Source organism: Microcaecilia unicolor, chromosome 4 (assembly GCF_901765095.1).
Source record: "Microcaecilia unicolor chromosome 4, aMicUni1.1, whole genome shotgun sequence".
In the NCBI taxonomy this organism is placed as follows: domain Eukaryota; kingdom Metazoa; phylum Chordata; class Amphibia; order Gymnophiona; family Siphonopidae; genus Microcaecilia; species Microcaecilia unicolor.
In genome coordinates, this window is record NC_044034.1 from 24055792 (window position 1) to 24070951 (window position 15160).

Below are 15160 nucleotides of genomic sequence, written 5' to 3' on the forward strand. Positions count from 1 at the left end.
ATTGTACAGTAGTAACATCAAACCGGTTACAGCTACGACTAAGAAGACCACCTTGCCGGTGGAAGTGGGCATTGCACTAAATAACCTACAGGTTATTTTAGACTTGCTGAAACAAGCCTTTTAAGTGGCCTCTATGGGCCTTCAGACAACAGTGTGCAGCTCATTCATGGCAAGAGCATGCCTGAAGTGGCATCAGCAGTCGACAGCACAAGATGGGTGCCATCTACTTCATTGTCCTAAAAAAGGAAGGCACCTTTCATCTGGTCTCAGATCTCAAAGGTCTAAACTCCGCTGCCTCTGAGTGTCCCGCTTTCACATGGAGTCACTAAGAGTAGTGATAACCTCTGTTCAAGTGGGAGAATTTCTCACCAGTCTTGACCTCAAGGAGGCATACTTGCATATACCCATATGGATGCCGCATCAGAGGTTTCTACGTTTTGCAGTGCAGGACCATTACTTCTGGTTCAGGGCTTTTCTCTTCATTCTTGCTATGGCTCCAAGAACGTTTACCAAGGTTTGGTGGTGGTGGTGGCCTTCCTTTGGAGCCAAGGAAATCAGAGTTCACCTGTATCTCTACGACTGGCTCATTCATGTGTCATTCTGTTAGCTAGCATGGTGGCGACGGACAAAGTCAACCATCTTCTGCAGTCAGAAAGTTGGTTGATCAATTTTGAGAAGAGCAGACTAACTCCATCTCAGATGCTGGAGTAGCTGTGCTTTTATATTCAACACAGCACAGAGAGGATCTTCCTTGAAGAGTGAAAGAAGTCGAAGCTGGTTCAGAATATTAGTGTTCTCCTCCATCAAGACAAGCCCAGTGTCTGTGACTATGTCCAGGTTCTGGGGTCAATGATGGCGGTAATGGAAGTAGTGCTATGGGCAAGGGCTCATATGTGGCCATTACAGGAATCTCTTCTCAGCCACTGGTCTCCAGTATCACAGAAGCACGATCTTCATCTTCCTTCAATGTTTGCTGGCAGATGGAGTATGTAATGGTGGTTGTTGCCCAGGAATTTGACTGATAGAGCTCCCTGTCCGATAACACAATGGGAGGTGGTGAGAATGGATGCTGCAATTTAGATTGGGGAGCTCATTACAAATTTCATCTGGCACAGAGCCCTGTACAGAGCAGGAGTCACAATGGTCAATCCATCGCTTGGAGCTCAGGCAGTGTGGAATGCCTTATGCAACTTCACTCCGTTTTTGGCGGGGGCCCCATTCTGTTTTCTCCGACAATGGAACAGATGTGGCTTTTATATCAACAAGCATGGTGGGATCAACAGTCATCTAATGGCGGTGGAGGCGGCCTCCCTTGTGACTTGGGTGGAGAAAATCTTCTCTGTGGTGTCCTTGAATGTGGAGGTGATTTTTCTCAGCAGGCACTCCTTGGACCCAGGGAAATGGGAACTGTCAGGGGTTTCAGCTGATAGTGGGCCAATGAGGTTATCTGCTTCTAGACCTGATGGCGATGAAAAGAAATGCCAAAGTGACCAAGTTCTTACGCCGTTGGAAAGAACTGGGCTCAATGGGGATTGATTCCCTACTGCAGCCTTGGCTGGGGACACATCTACTATATGTCTTCCCTCTTTGGCCCATGGTAGGCCGCATGTTGAAAGGATCGCATTGCATCAGGGCTGAATAACTCCCATAGCCCAGGATTGACCGTGGAAGCCATGGTAACGCAGACCTGATTCGACTGCTGGAATGAGGTCCTCTCAGTCTTCCACAGGTACACGGCCTATTGAAGCAAGGTTCGGTGCTCATGGAGGAGCCATGCCCCTTTGGCCTTATGATTTGGCCACTGAAAGGGCTTGGTTGAGATGAAAAGGTTATTCTAATTCGGTCATTGATACCTTGCTTCAGGCTCAGAAATGCTATTCATCCATGGCGTATTCAAGGGTGTGGAGTTCTTTTGAGGGTTGGGGTTCTGAGCATTGATTTTCTCCCTTCCCTACTCAGATCACACAAATCCTAGCGCTTCTCCAGTAAGGACTTCAGAAAGGAATGGTGTTGGATTCTTTATAAAGTTCAGGTTGTGATTTTTGCCTGTTTTCAGGGGCTGACTACAGAAGACATCTCTTGTGGCTCACCCAGATATCATTCAATTCTTGCGGGGAACAGGCCAGGCCTCCCTTTCATAAGCCGCGTCCAGAGTGGCACCTTAATGCAGTCATTCAGGCTCTTCAGAAGCCTCCTTTTGAACCACTCTGGAAGGCCTCCTTGAAAGATCTTATGGTATAAACATGTGTCGATGCACAGTTGGTGGCTTTCGCATCGACGCAAAGGGTTTCAGAACTTGATGCTCTCTTGTTGGGATCCTTTTCTTCGCTTTTCAGAGGTGGGAGTCTCCCTGTGCATGGTTCCTTCCTTTCTTCCGAAAGTAGTATCAGCATTTCATCTCAACCAATCTGTGGAGCTTTTGTCCTTTTGTAGAGAGGATGAAGAGGCTAGTATTCTTCCTTGAAGCTTCTTGATATATGTAGAGTCCTCACTAGATATTTGAAAGTCACAAATGAGTTTCGGAAATTGGACAGATTGTGCTTTTATGGTAAGCAGAGGCTTGGTCTTATAGCTTCCAAGCCCCCACAATTGCTAGATGGCTGAAGGAGATGATCAGAAGGAGATGATTAATCAGCTTATTTGCTTATGGGGAAGCAGGCTCATTCTACAAGGCGTACAGTGACATCCTGAGCAGAAACTTACTTTACTGACTCCAGAGGATATTTGCAAGGCGAAGACGTGCTTAACGCTGCATACCTTTGCCAAACACTACAGGCTGGACATTGCGGCTTGCTCAGAAGCCAGTTTCAGGGCTTCGGTCCTCAGGACTGAAGCAAAAGTATTCCACCCACTCTAGGGATTGTTTATGAACATCCCACGGATTCTGGAATAGTGAGAAGCTATGTAATGGAAGGAAAAATTAGGTCTTACCTGATCATTTTCTTTCCATTAGTCCTTCCCACTATTCCAGAGACTCACCCAAGGTTTCTGAGATGTTTAGTCAGTGCGAAGCAATGGGTCAAATAACAACTGTCACCTTGCATGGAGCTTCCTGCATATCTCTTGTTCTCTACAGGTTGTCCAGAGATAAGAGTGGTCCACACATGCTTGCTCATCTGGTTAGTTGTTAGGTTAGCAAGTTTGTTTTAAGGTTGCTGTGTCTATTCTTTCTTCTTACTGCTTGTCTATGTAAATACTGAGGAGCTAGTCTGGATGCCAAGAGAGATGTGTCTCAGCTCAGTTTTCAGTTCTCTGTCTCCACCTGCTGGTTGATGGACACAACTATCCCACAGTTTCTGGAATAGTGGGAAGGACTAATGGAAAGGACATTTTCAGGTAAGACCTAATGTTTCCTTTTGGCCTCTGCTGGCATGACTGTATTCATCAGTGTCCCAGTAAAGAGAGGTAAAAAATCAGTTAGGCGATTACTCCTCAAATTATCCAACAGTAATCTTAGTGCCATCTCTTCCAGACTGATCCATTCTGGACTGTCAGCTCGCTATCCCCCTCAGACTATTTTGAAGCTGGAAACCAGTCCATCTGTAAACTGGCGGACATGCTGCAGCTGGCAAAGGAGAACAATACAGTGGTGCTCTTGAACTTCCAGGCATTGCCAAAAGATCATCCACACCGCAGCACTTACATGAATATCACATTGCAAACCATCCTGGCATCAGGAATTCCACAGCAGCTGGTGAGTGTGCCACTGAGGGAAGGACTTCATGCCATTTTCTAGGGGTTATTCCTTTAGGCTTGGAGGCACAGTGCTGGGGTAGTTGTTTAGACTTGGGGGCAGTGCTAGTGTTAAACCATAAAGCCAGGGGTGTAGCCAGACACCCAATTTTGGGTGGGCCTGGGCCCAGGATGTGTGAGCAGAATAACTTTGCCCTGTCCCACAAGTGATTTGGTCTCTCCCTCTCTCGCCTGCATGCCATTTTGTCTCTCAAACATCCTCCCTCCCTCGCCTGCAGCAACTAATACACATTCTCATGTTGGCCCCACAGCCTTCCCTCTGATGCAACTTCCTGTTTCTGTATAGGTGGGAATGCATCAGAGGGAAAGCTGTGGGGCTGGTGCGAATAGTATGTACCAGTCGCTGCAGGCGAAGATCTGCTATTTACAAGGTATGCAGGAGGGACAGTTGTTGGCAGTTTTTGGCTGGTGAGGCTTAGGGATCCCTGCCAGCCACATCATAGGTATGCTGTTACTGGGTGGGCCTGAGCCCAAAGTGGGTGGGCCTGGGACCATCCAGGCCCACCCTTGGCTACGCCACTGCTTAAAGCTTGTCTGATTGTACTAGGTTCAGTCCTATAGGGTTGAGGAATGGTTCTGAAGTCCCTCCTTCAGGCTTGGGGAACAGTGCTGGATCATTCCTTCAGACCTGGGAATGGTGCTAGGGCAGTTCTTCAGGCTTGGGCGATGGTGTACTATTTGGAATGAAATATCTGGGTAATTTGTGGCTTGCCAGGATCCAGAAGCAATACCTGGATAGCTTCTCAATTAACTTGAGTCTTTTTGCTGTTGTAAGTTAACCAGATAGTTATCTAGGTACCACTGCATATGCCTTATAGAATAATGCTGAGTGCAAATTTTTCCCAGTGCCTACTTTACAGCGCCATTTCCCGAATCTGGCCTTAATGTGCGTAGAGTGCGTAGTTAATTTCTGAGCATACCGGAAGCAGACTTGCCTGGGTGTTACAACTGAGCTTGTGCGGCTAGCTAGAAGGAATCTGCTGTGCCGGCTTTGCAGTGGATCGATCATCTGTCTGATTCAACTGGCAACATCGAGCAGCATTTACGGTTGCCACTCCGACTGCGAAGATCGATGTATGCGATCAAGAAGTGCAGCTGCCACCGTTTGAGATGCACAATTTAGACTAAGTTATATCTTGCCCTGAATGAAACTCTGGCGTGCATGGAGAGTGTCCTTGTCCAGCACCGATGTCCTCCCCGGCACGGCCTGCTTTCACAGAGTCTTCATCAGCCGCTGCAAAATCACATTTGCCCTGAGAAGTTTGAAAATGAGAATCTGATTGTAAATCCCAATGCAGCTTTGCTAACCAGCCAAAACCTTAAAATAGCGTAGCACCAGGGGTAAAAGTTACGGTCTTGGAAAAGATCATTTGAAAGTGAAGCTCCATCCTGGTTTTTGCTGCAGGTAATGTGGCTCCCTGACTCTGAGAGACAGCTGGTGAGGCAGGTGGCACCAGGCTTCCAGCAGACTTCAGGAGACAAGACCAACGCAAGACTGCTGAGAGACAGGGACATCAGAGGGTTAAACCTGAGATACACTAAGGTCACCAGTGAGGACATCAGGTGAGGGCACAGATTCTTGCTTTCTCTTTCTCTTCCTCCGCTTATGTTTGTGGCATGTCCTCTGATGACCACAGGTCACCTCAGTCTAGCTCAGTAGACTGGGGGCCACCCTTGTCTCGTCCTGAGCTCTGCCTAATTTGGGCTTCTGCAGGAAGAAAGCAAGAAGAAGTTCATTATTTCTTTACAATTAAAACATCTGCTTTGATTCCTTTCCTTTTTATAACGGGGCCATTTCTAATCATCTTAAAAGGAGGTTCTAGTTCAGCAAGTGTCCGCACACACTACAAAAGGTCGTCTTTAAGGGTCCAGGGATGATCTACGCTGTGTTTAAATTCTAGATTGACAATTAATCGCTGTCAATTGTATATGGCGTAGCAAGGGCGGGGCGGTGAGGGCACTCCCCCCTGGGTGCACGCTGCTGGAGGGTGCAGAGAGCAGCTGTGTGCGCCTGTCGGCTCCGCTGGTTCTCTGCTCCCTCTGCCCCGGAACAGGTTACTTCCTGTTCCGGGGCAGAGGGAGTAGGGAGCCAGTGGAGCCGACAGGCACGTGGCTGCTCTCTGCACCCTCCCGCAGCCAAGAATGCACCTGGGGGGGGGGGGGGGGCTTGATGCACCAGGGAGGGGGTGTCATTGCGCCAGGGGGGGGTGTCGTGCTGCACCCTGGGGGGGATGGACGCCGCTGCACCCGGGTAGCAGCCGACCTAGGAACGCCACTGAGAGTATAAGTCTGCAGTTACACACTTAACTGTAGGTGTGAGCAGGGCTGCCGAGAGACTGAGCCGGGCCTGGGGCAGAATAGTCATCGCCGCCACCCCCCCTCCCAAAATTGTCATCGCAACCGCTGCCCCCTCCCTCCCGCCTGAAGTACCTTGGCTGGCCCAGCCAGCTGCAGGAAGCGAGGCTCCTTCCTCTGCCCGGCATTGCCTGCCCCTGCTGCTGCTTTCCTCAGGTCGCACAATCACAACTAAGCATGCGTGGCCTGAGAGCCCAGCAGCTGCTAGGCAGGCAATGCATGGGGTGGCCCGGAGCCATAGTTTTGTCTCTCCTGCTCCTGTCGGGACGCAATCACCCAGGCAGGGCCGCTCAGAGACTAGACCGGGCCTGGGGCAAGGCCGCCTCCGCCCCCCCCGCCGCTGCCGCCCCCCGCTGCTGCAGTCCGTGGTCTCACCTGCCCGCCTCCATGGCTCCGGGCCCCCTACATTCAAGGCGGCAGTCGCAGATCGCCTCTCTTCTGGCCTTCCCTCCCTGTGTCCCGCCCTCGTCTGATGTAACTTCCGGTTTCCGCGAGGGCGGGACACAGGGAGGGAAGGCCCGAAGGGAGGCGATCTGCGACTGCTGCCTTGAATGCAGGGGGCCCGGAGCCAAAGAGGCAGGCAGGTGAGACCGGTAACTGCAGCGCTGGCGGCCTGACCGCGGCGCCAGGCCCCCTTGGAGGCCCGGGGAATTTTGTCCCCCCCTGCCCCCCCCTCCGCTGCCCTGCACCCAGGTCCCGTTGAGAGAGAGAGAGACCCCTGCACTGGGACCCCCTCTGGAGGCCTGGGGAATTTCCCCCCCCCCCCCACCCCCTCAGTGGCTATGCATGTGAGCACTTAACTCCAGCTCAATGGCTTGCGTCGAACTGCAAATGTTGTAGACCCCATGCGTGTAAGTGCTAGTCATGCCTCTCCCAGGTCCACAACCTCCCTGCCCCCCCCCCCCCCACAGTTGCGTGCTATGGATTTTCCTCCAGATTCTATATAGCGCGCCTAGAGATCCGCACCAAAATCCAGGCGGATTCTATGACAGTATACGTAACAATTAGCTTAACAAGCTGATTAGCGTTGATAAGCAATAATGAGCACTAATTGGCAATAATTAGAATTTACGCGAACAACTCGCTAAGCGCCTAACTTCTAATGTGCACACACAAAAAGGGGCGTGGTTATAGGCAGGAAAATGGGCGTTTCGTGGGCGTTCTGAAATTTTCACACATAGTTATAGAATATGGCTCTCTGCCCCTAAATGTACGCACTGGGATTTATGCCATATTTTAATTGGTGTAAATGGACAGGCGTAGTTTTAGGCGCTGGGATATCAACTAAGCGTATTCTATATCGCGAGCCTAAATCTAGGTGCCACTTACAGAATACGCTTAGCCAAAAACGTTTTCCGCATTGATTTTTTAGATGGCATATTTAGAAACACCTCCTTTGTGCACGCAATTTGTAGAATACAACTAAGAGCAATTACACACGTAACTGCTAATTAGTGACAATTAACAGGTTAATAACAATTAGCCAATTATTAAATTAAAGTTGCTTGCTTAACTGACCCTATTCCTAGCCTGGTTTTTGTCTCTTCTGGCAGATTGTTCTTGTCAAATGGTACAATGTATATTGGTTTCCCAGTGGGCGCCCTTGGCGTCTGGTGTGCCGCAGGGTTCTTGCTTGTCATCGTTGCTGTTTAATCTATTTATGCTTCCTGTGGGTCAGGTGTTAGCTGATCTAGGACTCAGCTATCGTCTTTACGCAGATGATTTGCAATTTTATTTTGCTGTTCCTCTTTCAGTGGAGGATACTGTCGGATTGGTGAGGAATTATTTCCTGATAGTGCAATCGTGGATGTGCGAGAACGGGATATCTTTAAATGTGGGCAAAGACGCTAATTTTATGGCTCTCCCGACTTAGTGAGCCGTGTCCAGTTGTTGAGTTTACTTTGGATTCTGTTTTTTGTTCCAGTGGTTACTTCGCTTCGTGGCCTGGGAGTACTTTTGGATACAAGGTTGTCTTTTAAACAACAGGTGACTTTGATGGTTAAGACTATTTGTTTTTTTTTTCAAATTGCGATTGGTATCTCAGCTTCAGAATATTTTCTCATTGGAGAATTTCCGTTCTGTGCTGCAGAGTTATGTGCTACATCATTCCCCGTTCAACGTTACGAGCTTTGCAGATAGTACAGAACTCTGCAGCACATCTTCTTTTGGGTTCGAGTCGAGAGGTGCATATTACGCCTGAGTTAAAGATGTTGCATTGGTTACCCGTAGTGCAGCGTATTGAGTTTAAGCTCCTGCTGTTGCTATTCCAGGCACGTCAGGGTGCTTTGGGACACAACTTGCAGACATATTGTCCTACGAGGACTTGGCGGTCTCAAGATTTGAGTTTGTTGATGTTCCTTCGTTTCATCAGTTGCATTTGATGGACAATTGAAAACGAGTTTTTTGTTGTTTCTGGTCCCTATTTGTGGAATTCTCTTCCTCGGGCCACGCATCAGCTTTCTTCTGTGTCCCAGTTTAAAAAGTAGTTGAAAACCCGGTTGTTTTGTTAAGCGTTTGCCTGATGGGAAGGTTTTCAGGACTTTTTGGGGCGTTGCATGTTTTATGCTGTATTTTATGAGTGTTCTGTTGTCCTCGGACAAGATGTTTGGATAGGTGGGTTATAAATGTATTAAATAATAAATAAATATTCTATAACTTGCACGTGCAACTTTGCGCAGTAAGCACCAAATTGCGTGCACAAGTTTATAGAATTTGGGGGACTGGGGAGGGCCTCCCAAGGATGCTCACTAGGATGCCTAGGTGCTTTTAAAGAATACTAGTGTAACCCAGCGTAACATCTAACATTTACTCCCCCGCAGTTGCACCAATCGTAGAGCTGGCATAACCGGTTGTGCCTAATGCAGTATTCTATAAGGTACCTGTGTAACTGGGAGCCCCACCCAATCATTGCCCCTTGTACACCTTGCATTGACCCACTATGTAAGTTAGCCATGCCATTACAGTGGAGCACGTCGGTACCTTGCTGGCACTTTCACAGGTAAGTGAACACTGGTACCCATAAGAGCGAGCATTCTGCACATTCACACGTGCAAGGGGCGGGTAAACGTAGACACATAGATCACACGATTACCCCTAGTGGTTTCATTCTGCTATAAGTCCTCTACTCCTGCTGGAAATTTGCACCAAAAAATGAAGAATTCTGTGCATGACATTATAAAATTCTGCATACTGTACTTTCCCCAGTGAATACAATACATGCTCCATCTCTGAGTAGTAATTTATTTTTTTTTAATTTTTAGAGGTTTTTTTATTGGAAATTAAACCAACAACACAGGTAAAGATAAGAAACTACAGACACAAAAACAATACATACAGAATACTAAACAATCTGCTTCTCAGATGCAAAAATCAGAAACAGGAAGGGGAAATATAAAGTAGTAAAATGAACTCTCCTCCCACCCATCCCAGTCCACTAGACCAAGTAGCAAAGGATATAAACCAAAACTACAGAACAACCTGTTCCCAAATATGATCCCATTTAGCCAAAGTCTTATTGTACTACTACTACTGCTACTATTTAGCATTTTTATAGCGCTACAAGGCGTACGCAGCGCTGCACAAACATAGAAGAAAGACAGTCCCTGCTCAAAGAGCTTACAATCTAATAGACAAAAAATAAAGTAATCAAATCAATTAATGTGTACAGGAAGGAGGAGAGGAGGGTAGGTGGAGGCGAGTGGTTACGAATCTTGCATGGAATCTTGTCACTCTTTACGATTCCAGAATTTTGCTATTCTTTGGGGTTCTACATGGAATGTTGCTACTCTTTGAGATTCTGCATGGAATCTTGTCACTCTTTAGGATTCCAGAATCTTGCTGTTCTTTGGGGTTCTACATGGAATGTTGATACTCCTTGAGACTACTACTACTATTTAGCATTTCTATAGCGCTACAAGGCGTACGCAGCGCTGCACAAACATAGAAGAAAGACAGTCCGTGCTCAAAGAGCTTACAATCTAATAGATAAAAAATAAAGTAAGCAAATCAAATCAATTAATGTGTACAGGAAGGAGGAGAGGAGGGTAGGTGGAGGCGAGTGGTTACAAGTGGTTACGAATCTTGCATGGAATCTTGTCACTCTTTACGATTCTAGAATCTTGCTATTCTTTGGGGTTCTACATGGAATGTTGCTACTCTTTGAGATTCTGCATGGAATCTTGTCACTCTTTAGGATTCCAGAATCTTGCTGTTCTTTGGGGTTCTACATGGAATGTTGATACTCCTTGAGACTACTACTACTATTTAGCATTTCTATAGCGCTACAAGGCGTACGCAGCGCTGCACAAACATAGAAGAAAGACAGTCCCTGCTCAAAGAGCTTACAATCTAATAGACAAAAAATAAAGTAATCAAATCAATTAATGTGTACAGGAAGGAGGAGAGGAGGGTAGGTGGAGGTGAGTGGTTACAAGTGGTTACGAGTCAAAAGCAATGTTAAAGAGGTGGGCTTTCAGTCTAGATTTAAAGGTGGCCAAGGATGGGGCAAGACGTAGGGGCTCAGGAAGTTTATTCCAGGCGTAGGGTGCAGCGAGACAGAAGGCGCGAAGTCTGGAGTTGGCAGTAGTGGAGAAGGGAACAGATAAGAAGGATTTATCCATGGAGCGGAGTGCAGGGACGGACGAGTGTGGAGAGATACTGGGGAGCAGCAGAGTGAGTACATTTATAGGTTAGTAGAAGAAGTTTGAACAGGATGCGAAAACGGATAGGGAGCCAGTGAAGCGACTTGAGGAGAGGGGTAGTATGAGTAAAGCGACCCTGGCGGAAGACGAGACGGGCAGCAGAGTTTTGAACCGACTGGAGAGGGGAGAGGTGACTAAGTGGGAGGCCAGCAAGAAGCAGATTGCAGTAGTCTAAACGAGAGGTGACAAGGGTGTGGATGAGGGTTTTGGTAGAGTGCTCGGAAAGAAAGGGGCGGATTTTACGGATGTCGTAAAGAAAGAAACGACAGGTCTTGGCGATCTGCTGGATATGAGCAGAGAAGGAGAGAGAAGAGTCAAAGATGACTGAGTCGATAGCCTCTTCATGTTAGCGATACAGCAAAGCTTTGTAACCCATTTATAGGCCGATGCAGTGGCGTACCAAGGGTGGGGCGGTGTGGTGGTGGGGCGGCCCGCCCCGGGTGCAGGTCATAAGGGGGGTGCTGCTTCCCCCCCCCCCCCCCGCCCCATTCATGCGGTGCTGGTGCTGCTGCCTGCTGCAATGAAGGTTCCGTTCCGGCATCCCCTCCCTCCTCGATGTATCGCTCTCCCTCCTCGCTCCACCTTCCCCCACCCCAAACCCCGCTCTGCAGGCCTTTTAACTTCCAGACCTCCGGGAGCGTGCATCAGTGATACGAGCGCTGCCTTTGGCCAGCCCCGGAAGCCTTCTCTGTACAACGTCCCGCCTAAGCGGGAAGCTGTACAGAGAAAGCTTCCGGGGCAGGCTAAAGGCACCTTTTACATCGCTGACGCTGTCGGTGGGCCTGGAAAGCTTGGAGGTCTGCAGAGTGGGGTAGGGGTGGAGAGAGCCAAGGTGGAAGAGCGATGTCAGCCTCACCGCAGGGAAAGGATAAGGGGGAGTGGAGAGAGAAGGAAGATCACCTGGGCGCTGACAGCAATCTGCATGAGATAAACTGTACAGGAAGGCTGCAGCCTCAGTGGAATTTCAGTGGCAGCTCCACTTCCCATCAGCTTGGGACCAATTCTGTTCAATAAGAGATAAATTCTGCCCCCCTGGATGAATTTGTGCAAATTTTGCAAATCGCAGTTGTGCAGAATTCCCCCAGGAGCAGCACTTGCAAGCAAATTAGTTGACCCGCAGTTGATTTCTTTAAAGAGGGGTATTCATATATTCCATTGCTTTGTGAGTAATGCCACACAATTGTGAAAGAGAACGCCTTGCTTGTTTTTTTCCTGTAATACCCGGATTGCGATGAGATTCACACCACTGGGTTCTAGCTCTTCTGGTTCCGAGTTCAAGAAACTCCAGTAGCTGGATTGGTTTTGGAGAAACCTAGGGGTTGGTATTCAGAAGGATTTAACTAGGTAGTGTCTCTACTAACCAGCCATTCCCTAACCAGCTAGAGTGGAGGGGGCGGATGTTGGGAGGAGCCAGCACTTACTGGGTTCTAGCTCTTCTGGTTCCGAGTTCAAGAAACTCCAGTAGCTGGATTGGTTTTGGAGAAACCTAGGGATTGATATTCAGAAGGATTTAACTAGTTAGTGTCTCTACTAACCAGCCATTCCCTAACCAGCTAGAGGGGAGGGGGCAGATGTTGGGAGGAGCCAGCACTTACTGGGTTCTAGCTCTTCTGGTTCCGAGTTCAAGAAACTCCAGTAGCTGGATTGGTTTTGGAGAAACCTAGGGATTGATATTCAGAAGGATTTAACTAGTTAGTGTCTCTACTAACCAGCCATTCCCTAACCAGCTAGAGGGGAGGGGGCAGATGTTGGGAGGAGCCAGCACTTACTGGGTTCTAGCTCTTCTGGTTCCGAGTTCAAGAAACTCCAGTAGCTGGATTGGTTTTGGAGAAACCTAGGGATTGATATTCAGAAGGATTTAACTAGGTAGTGTCTCTACTAACCAGCCATTCCCTAACCAGCTAGAGGGGAGGGGGGAGGGGCGGATGTTGGGAGGAGCCAGCACTTACTGGGTGTCAGCAATCGTTCTAGCTCTTCTGGTTCAGAGTTCAAGAAACTCCAGTAGCTGGATTGGTTTTGGAGAAACCTAGGGGTTGATATTCAGAAGGATTTAACTAGTTAGTGTCTCTACTAACCAGCCATTCCCTAACCAGCTAGGGGGAGGGGTGGATGTTGGGAGGAGCCAGCACTTACTTGGTTAGCGGTGATATTCAGTCTGCTAAAGAGGAGATTCTATGTATGACACCTAAAAAAAATCGACTAAGCGCATGCTATAATCGGCACCTAAATTTAGGCGCCAATTATAGAATACGCTTAGTTGATATTTTGGTGCCTAAGTATGACAAAATATGGAAGTGCAAAACCCCTTAGAGAGAAGCTTCATTGGCTTCCAATTAAGGAACGTACCATGTTCAAAGTTTGCACTTTGATTCATAAAATCATTCACGGAAATGCTCCGGGCCTACATGTCAGACCTTATTGATTTTGCCACCCAGGAACGCTAAAAGTTCAGCACGCACATTCCTGGGACTTCATTTCCCTAGCTGTAAAGGTCTAAAATACAAGCTAGTACATGCGTCCTGCTTTTCCTACATTGGCACTCAGCTGTGGAATGCATTACCACTTAATCTGAAAACTATTCATGACTTAATTAACTTTCGAAAAACACTGAAAACTTATCTCTTTAACAAGGCCTACCATAATAATCAATAATAAGAACTCCAATGCTTCACTACTTACTTGATAGTTTGACTGTTTTCTGATGTACTGAAGTGATTGTATTCATTATGTTACACACAGTTCTTTGGATGTAATCCAATTGTTTATCTACTCTTGATTGGCGCCTGCCAAGGATGTAATATTGTAAGCCACATTGAGTCTGCAAATAGGTGGGAAAATGTGGGATACAAATGCAATAAATAAATAAATCTACGCTCATCCATTTACACCAAGGAAAGTGTGGCGTAAATCCCAGAGCGTAGACTTAGGCGCACTGGGCCATATTCTATAACGGGGCATGGAAATTTCAGAACGCCCACGAAACACCCATTTCCACGTCTGTAACCACGTCTCTTTTTGCCTGCATGCATTAGAAGTTTGGCGCACTTCGATATAGAATACGTATAGTGAGTTGTGCGCCTAAATTCTAATCAGTGCCAATTAGTGCTCATTATTGCTTGTTAAGTGCTATCAGCGCTCAGCGTGTTAAATTGCGTGCATTGTTATATCGGCGTGGATCTTTAGGCGCGTTATATAGAATCCGGGGGTAAGCGACTACGTAAGTGGCTTACAAGCCACTTACCGCTGTGGGCTGAATATAGCCCCCCTCCCCCCTACTGGTGTTTTTGCAGGTTCAGTCCTTTCTTGGCCCTTCCCAAGGAATGTGCATTCATTTGAAACAACATGGCAAACATCAGCATTTCCTATATTTTTACCCTGAAACAATGGGGGTAAAACCTAAAATTTCATTTTTTTTTCCTGTGCCGCACCCACTTTCCTAACTTTGCCCCAATACGAAAAAACAACCATAACAAAAAGCGAAACTGAACAAAATTTTCTGTGAATGACCCGGGAAACTAAGGACAATGAAAGTGTGGGTTGTGCACCCCCTAGTCCCTTCAGGTTTGGCAGCTGATGTACAAATTCTCCAAATTTCTTTTCTTAATGTTGTATGACTTCCTGAAGAAAGAGGAAAATGCATTTTACAGTTTCTGAAAACTGCCCATTCCACCACTGGTTGTTTTTAGTGCTGCAGGCTATCAAAATGGTGGCACCCCTAGTGGTAGTCTTGTGGTACTACGAGGCTGTTGCTAGAAGGCGCTGCTGTTGTGACAATCAGAGCCAATGGGGCAGGAGTGGAAAGGTGACCACTCCAGCAACATTCCACTGAAGGACAGGGTTCTCCCCCAATTAAGTCCCAGGGGTGCAGGGAGGGGTGGCATTGCGTTGTGGGTGGCCTTTCACTGTATTTCAACATGAACTGGGGAGGGAGTTCAGGGATTGGGGGGTAGCTGAGAAGGGAATTTAGTGTGGGGGGGGGGGGGGGAGAGATCGGACTGACTCTCCCCCTTATGTGGGTTCCAGCCACATTAATTTGTACACTGTAAATGAGGTCCTTCGTACTGTGTGATGCCATCACCATGTCCATTTTGTTTCTTGACAGGGAATACAATGCATGGAACCTGAGCATTAATTTGTACACTGTAAACGAGGCCTGGCTTTACTCAATACTCTGGTGTGCCAGAGTTCAGTCTGTCACATCTGATGCCTCTCACCTCCTCAGCAAGGTGTCCTATCCCATCTGGCTGCTGGTAAGACCACACTGTATCTGAATTGCTGTCCCCCAGCCTCACCACTTTCTTTGTATCCTTGTCTTATGGATCCCGTCATCTTTCAGAACAAACGTCTGCTGT

General features: G+C 47.7%; 1 protein-coding gene across 5 annotated transcripts in view; it reads left to right on the top strand.

Annotated features, from left to right (window-relative positions):
• The window catches only part of GDPD5 (glycerophosphodiester phosphodiesterase domain containing 5), a 441045-nt gene that overhangs the window by 390347 nt on the left and 35538 nt on the right, over positions 1-15160 (top strand). For all 5 annotated transcript variants that reach the window (XM_030200038.1, XM_030200040.1, XM_030200039.1 and 2 more), the window contains 3 exons: positions 3473-3694; positions 5159-5316; positions 14911-15058. In XM_030200038.1, coding sequence (XP_030055898.1) covers positions 3473-3694; positions 5159-5316; positions 14911-15058 — 528 coding nt within the window. The remainder of the gene's footprint in view (positions 1-3472; positions 3695-5158; positions 5317-14910; positions 15059-15160) is intronic.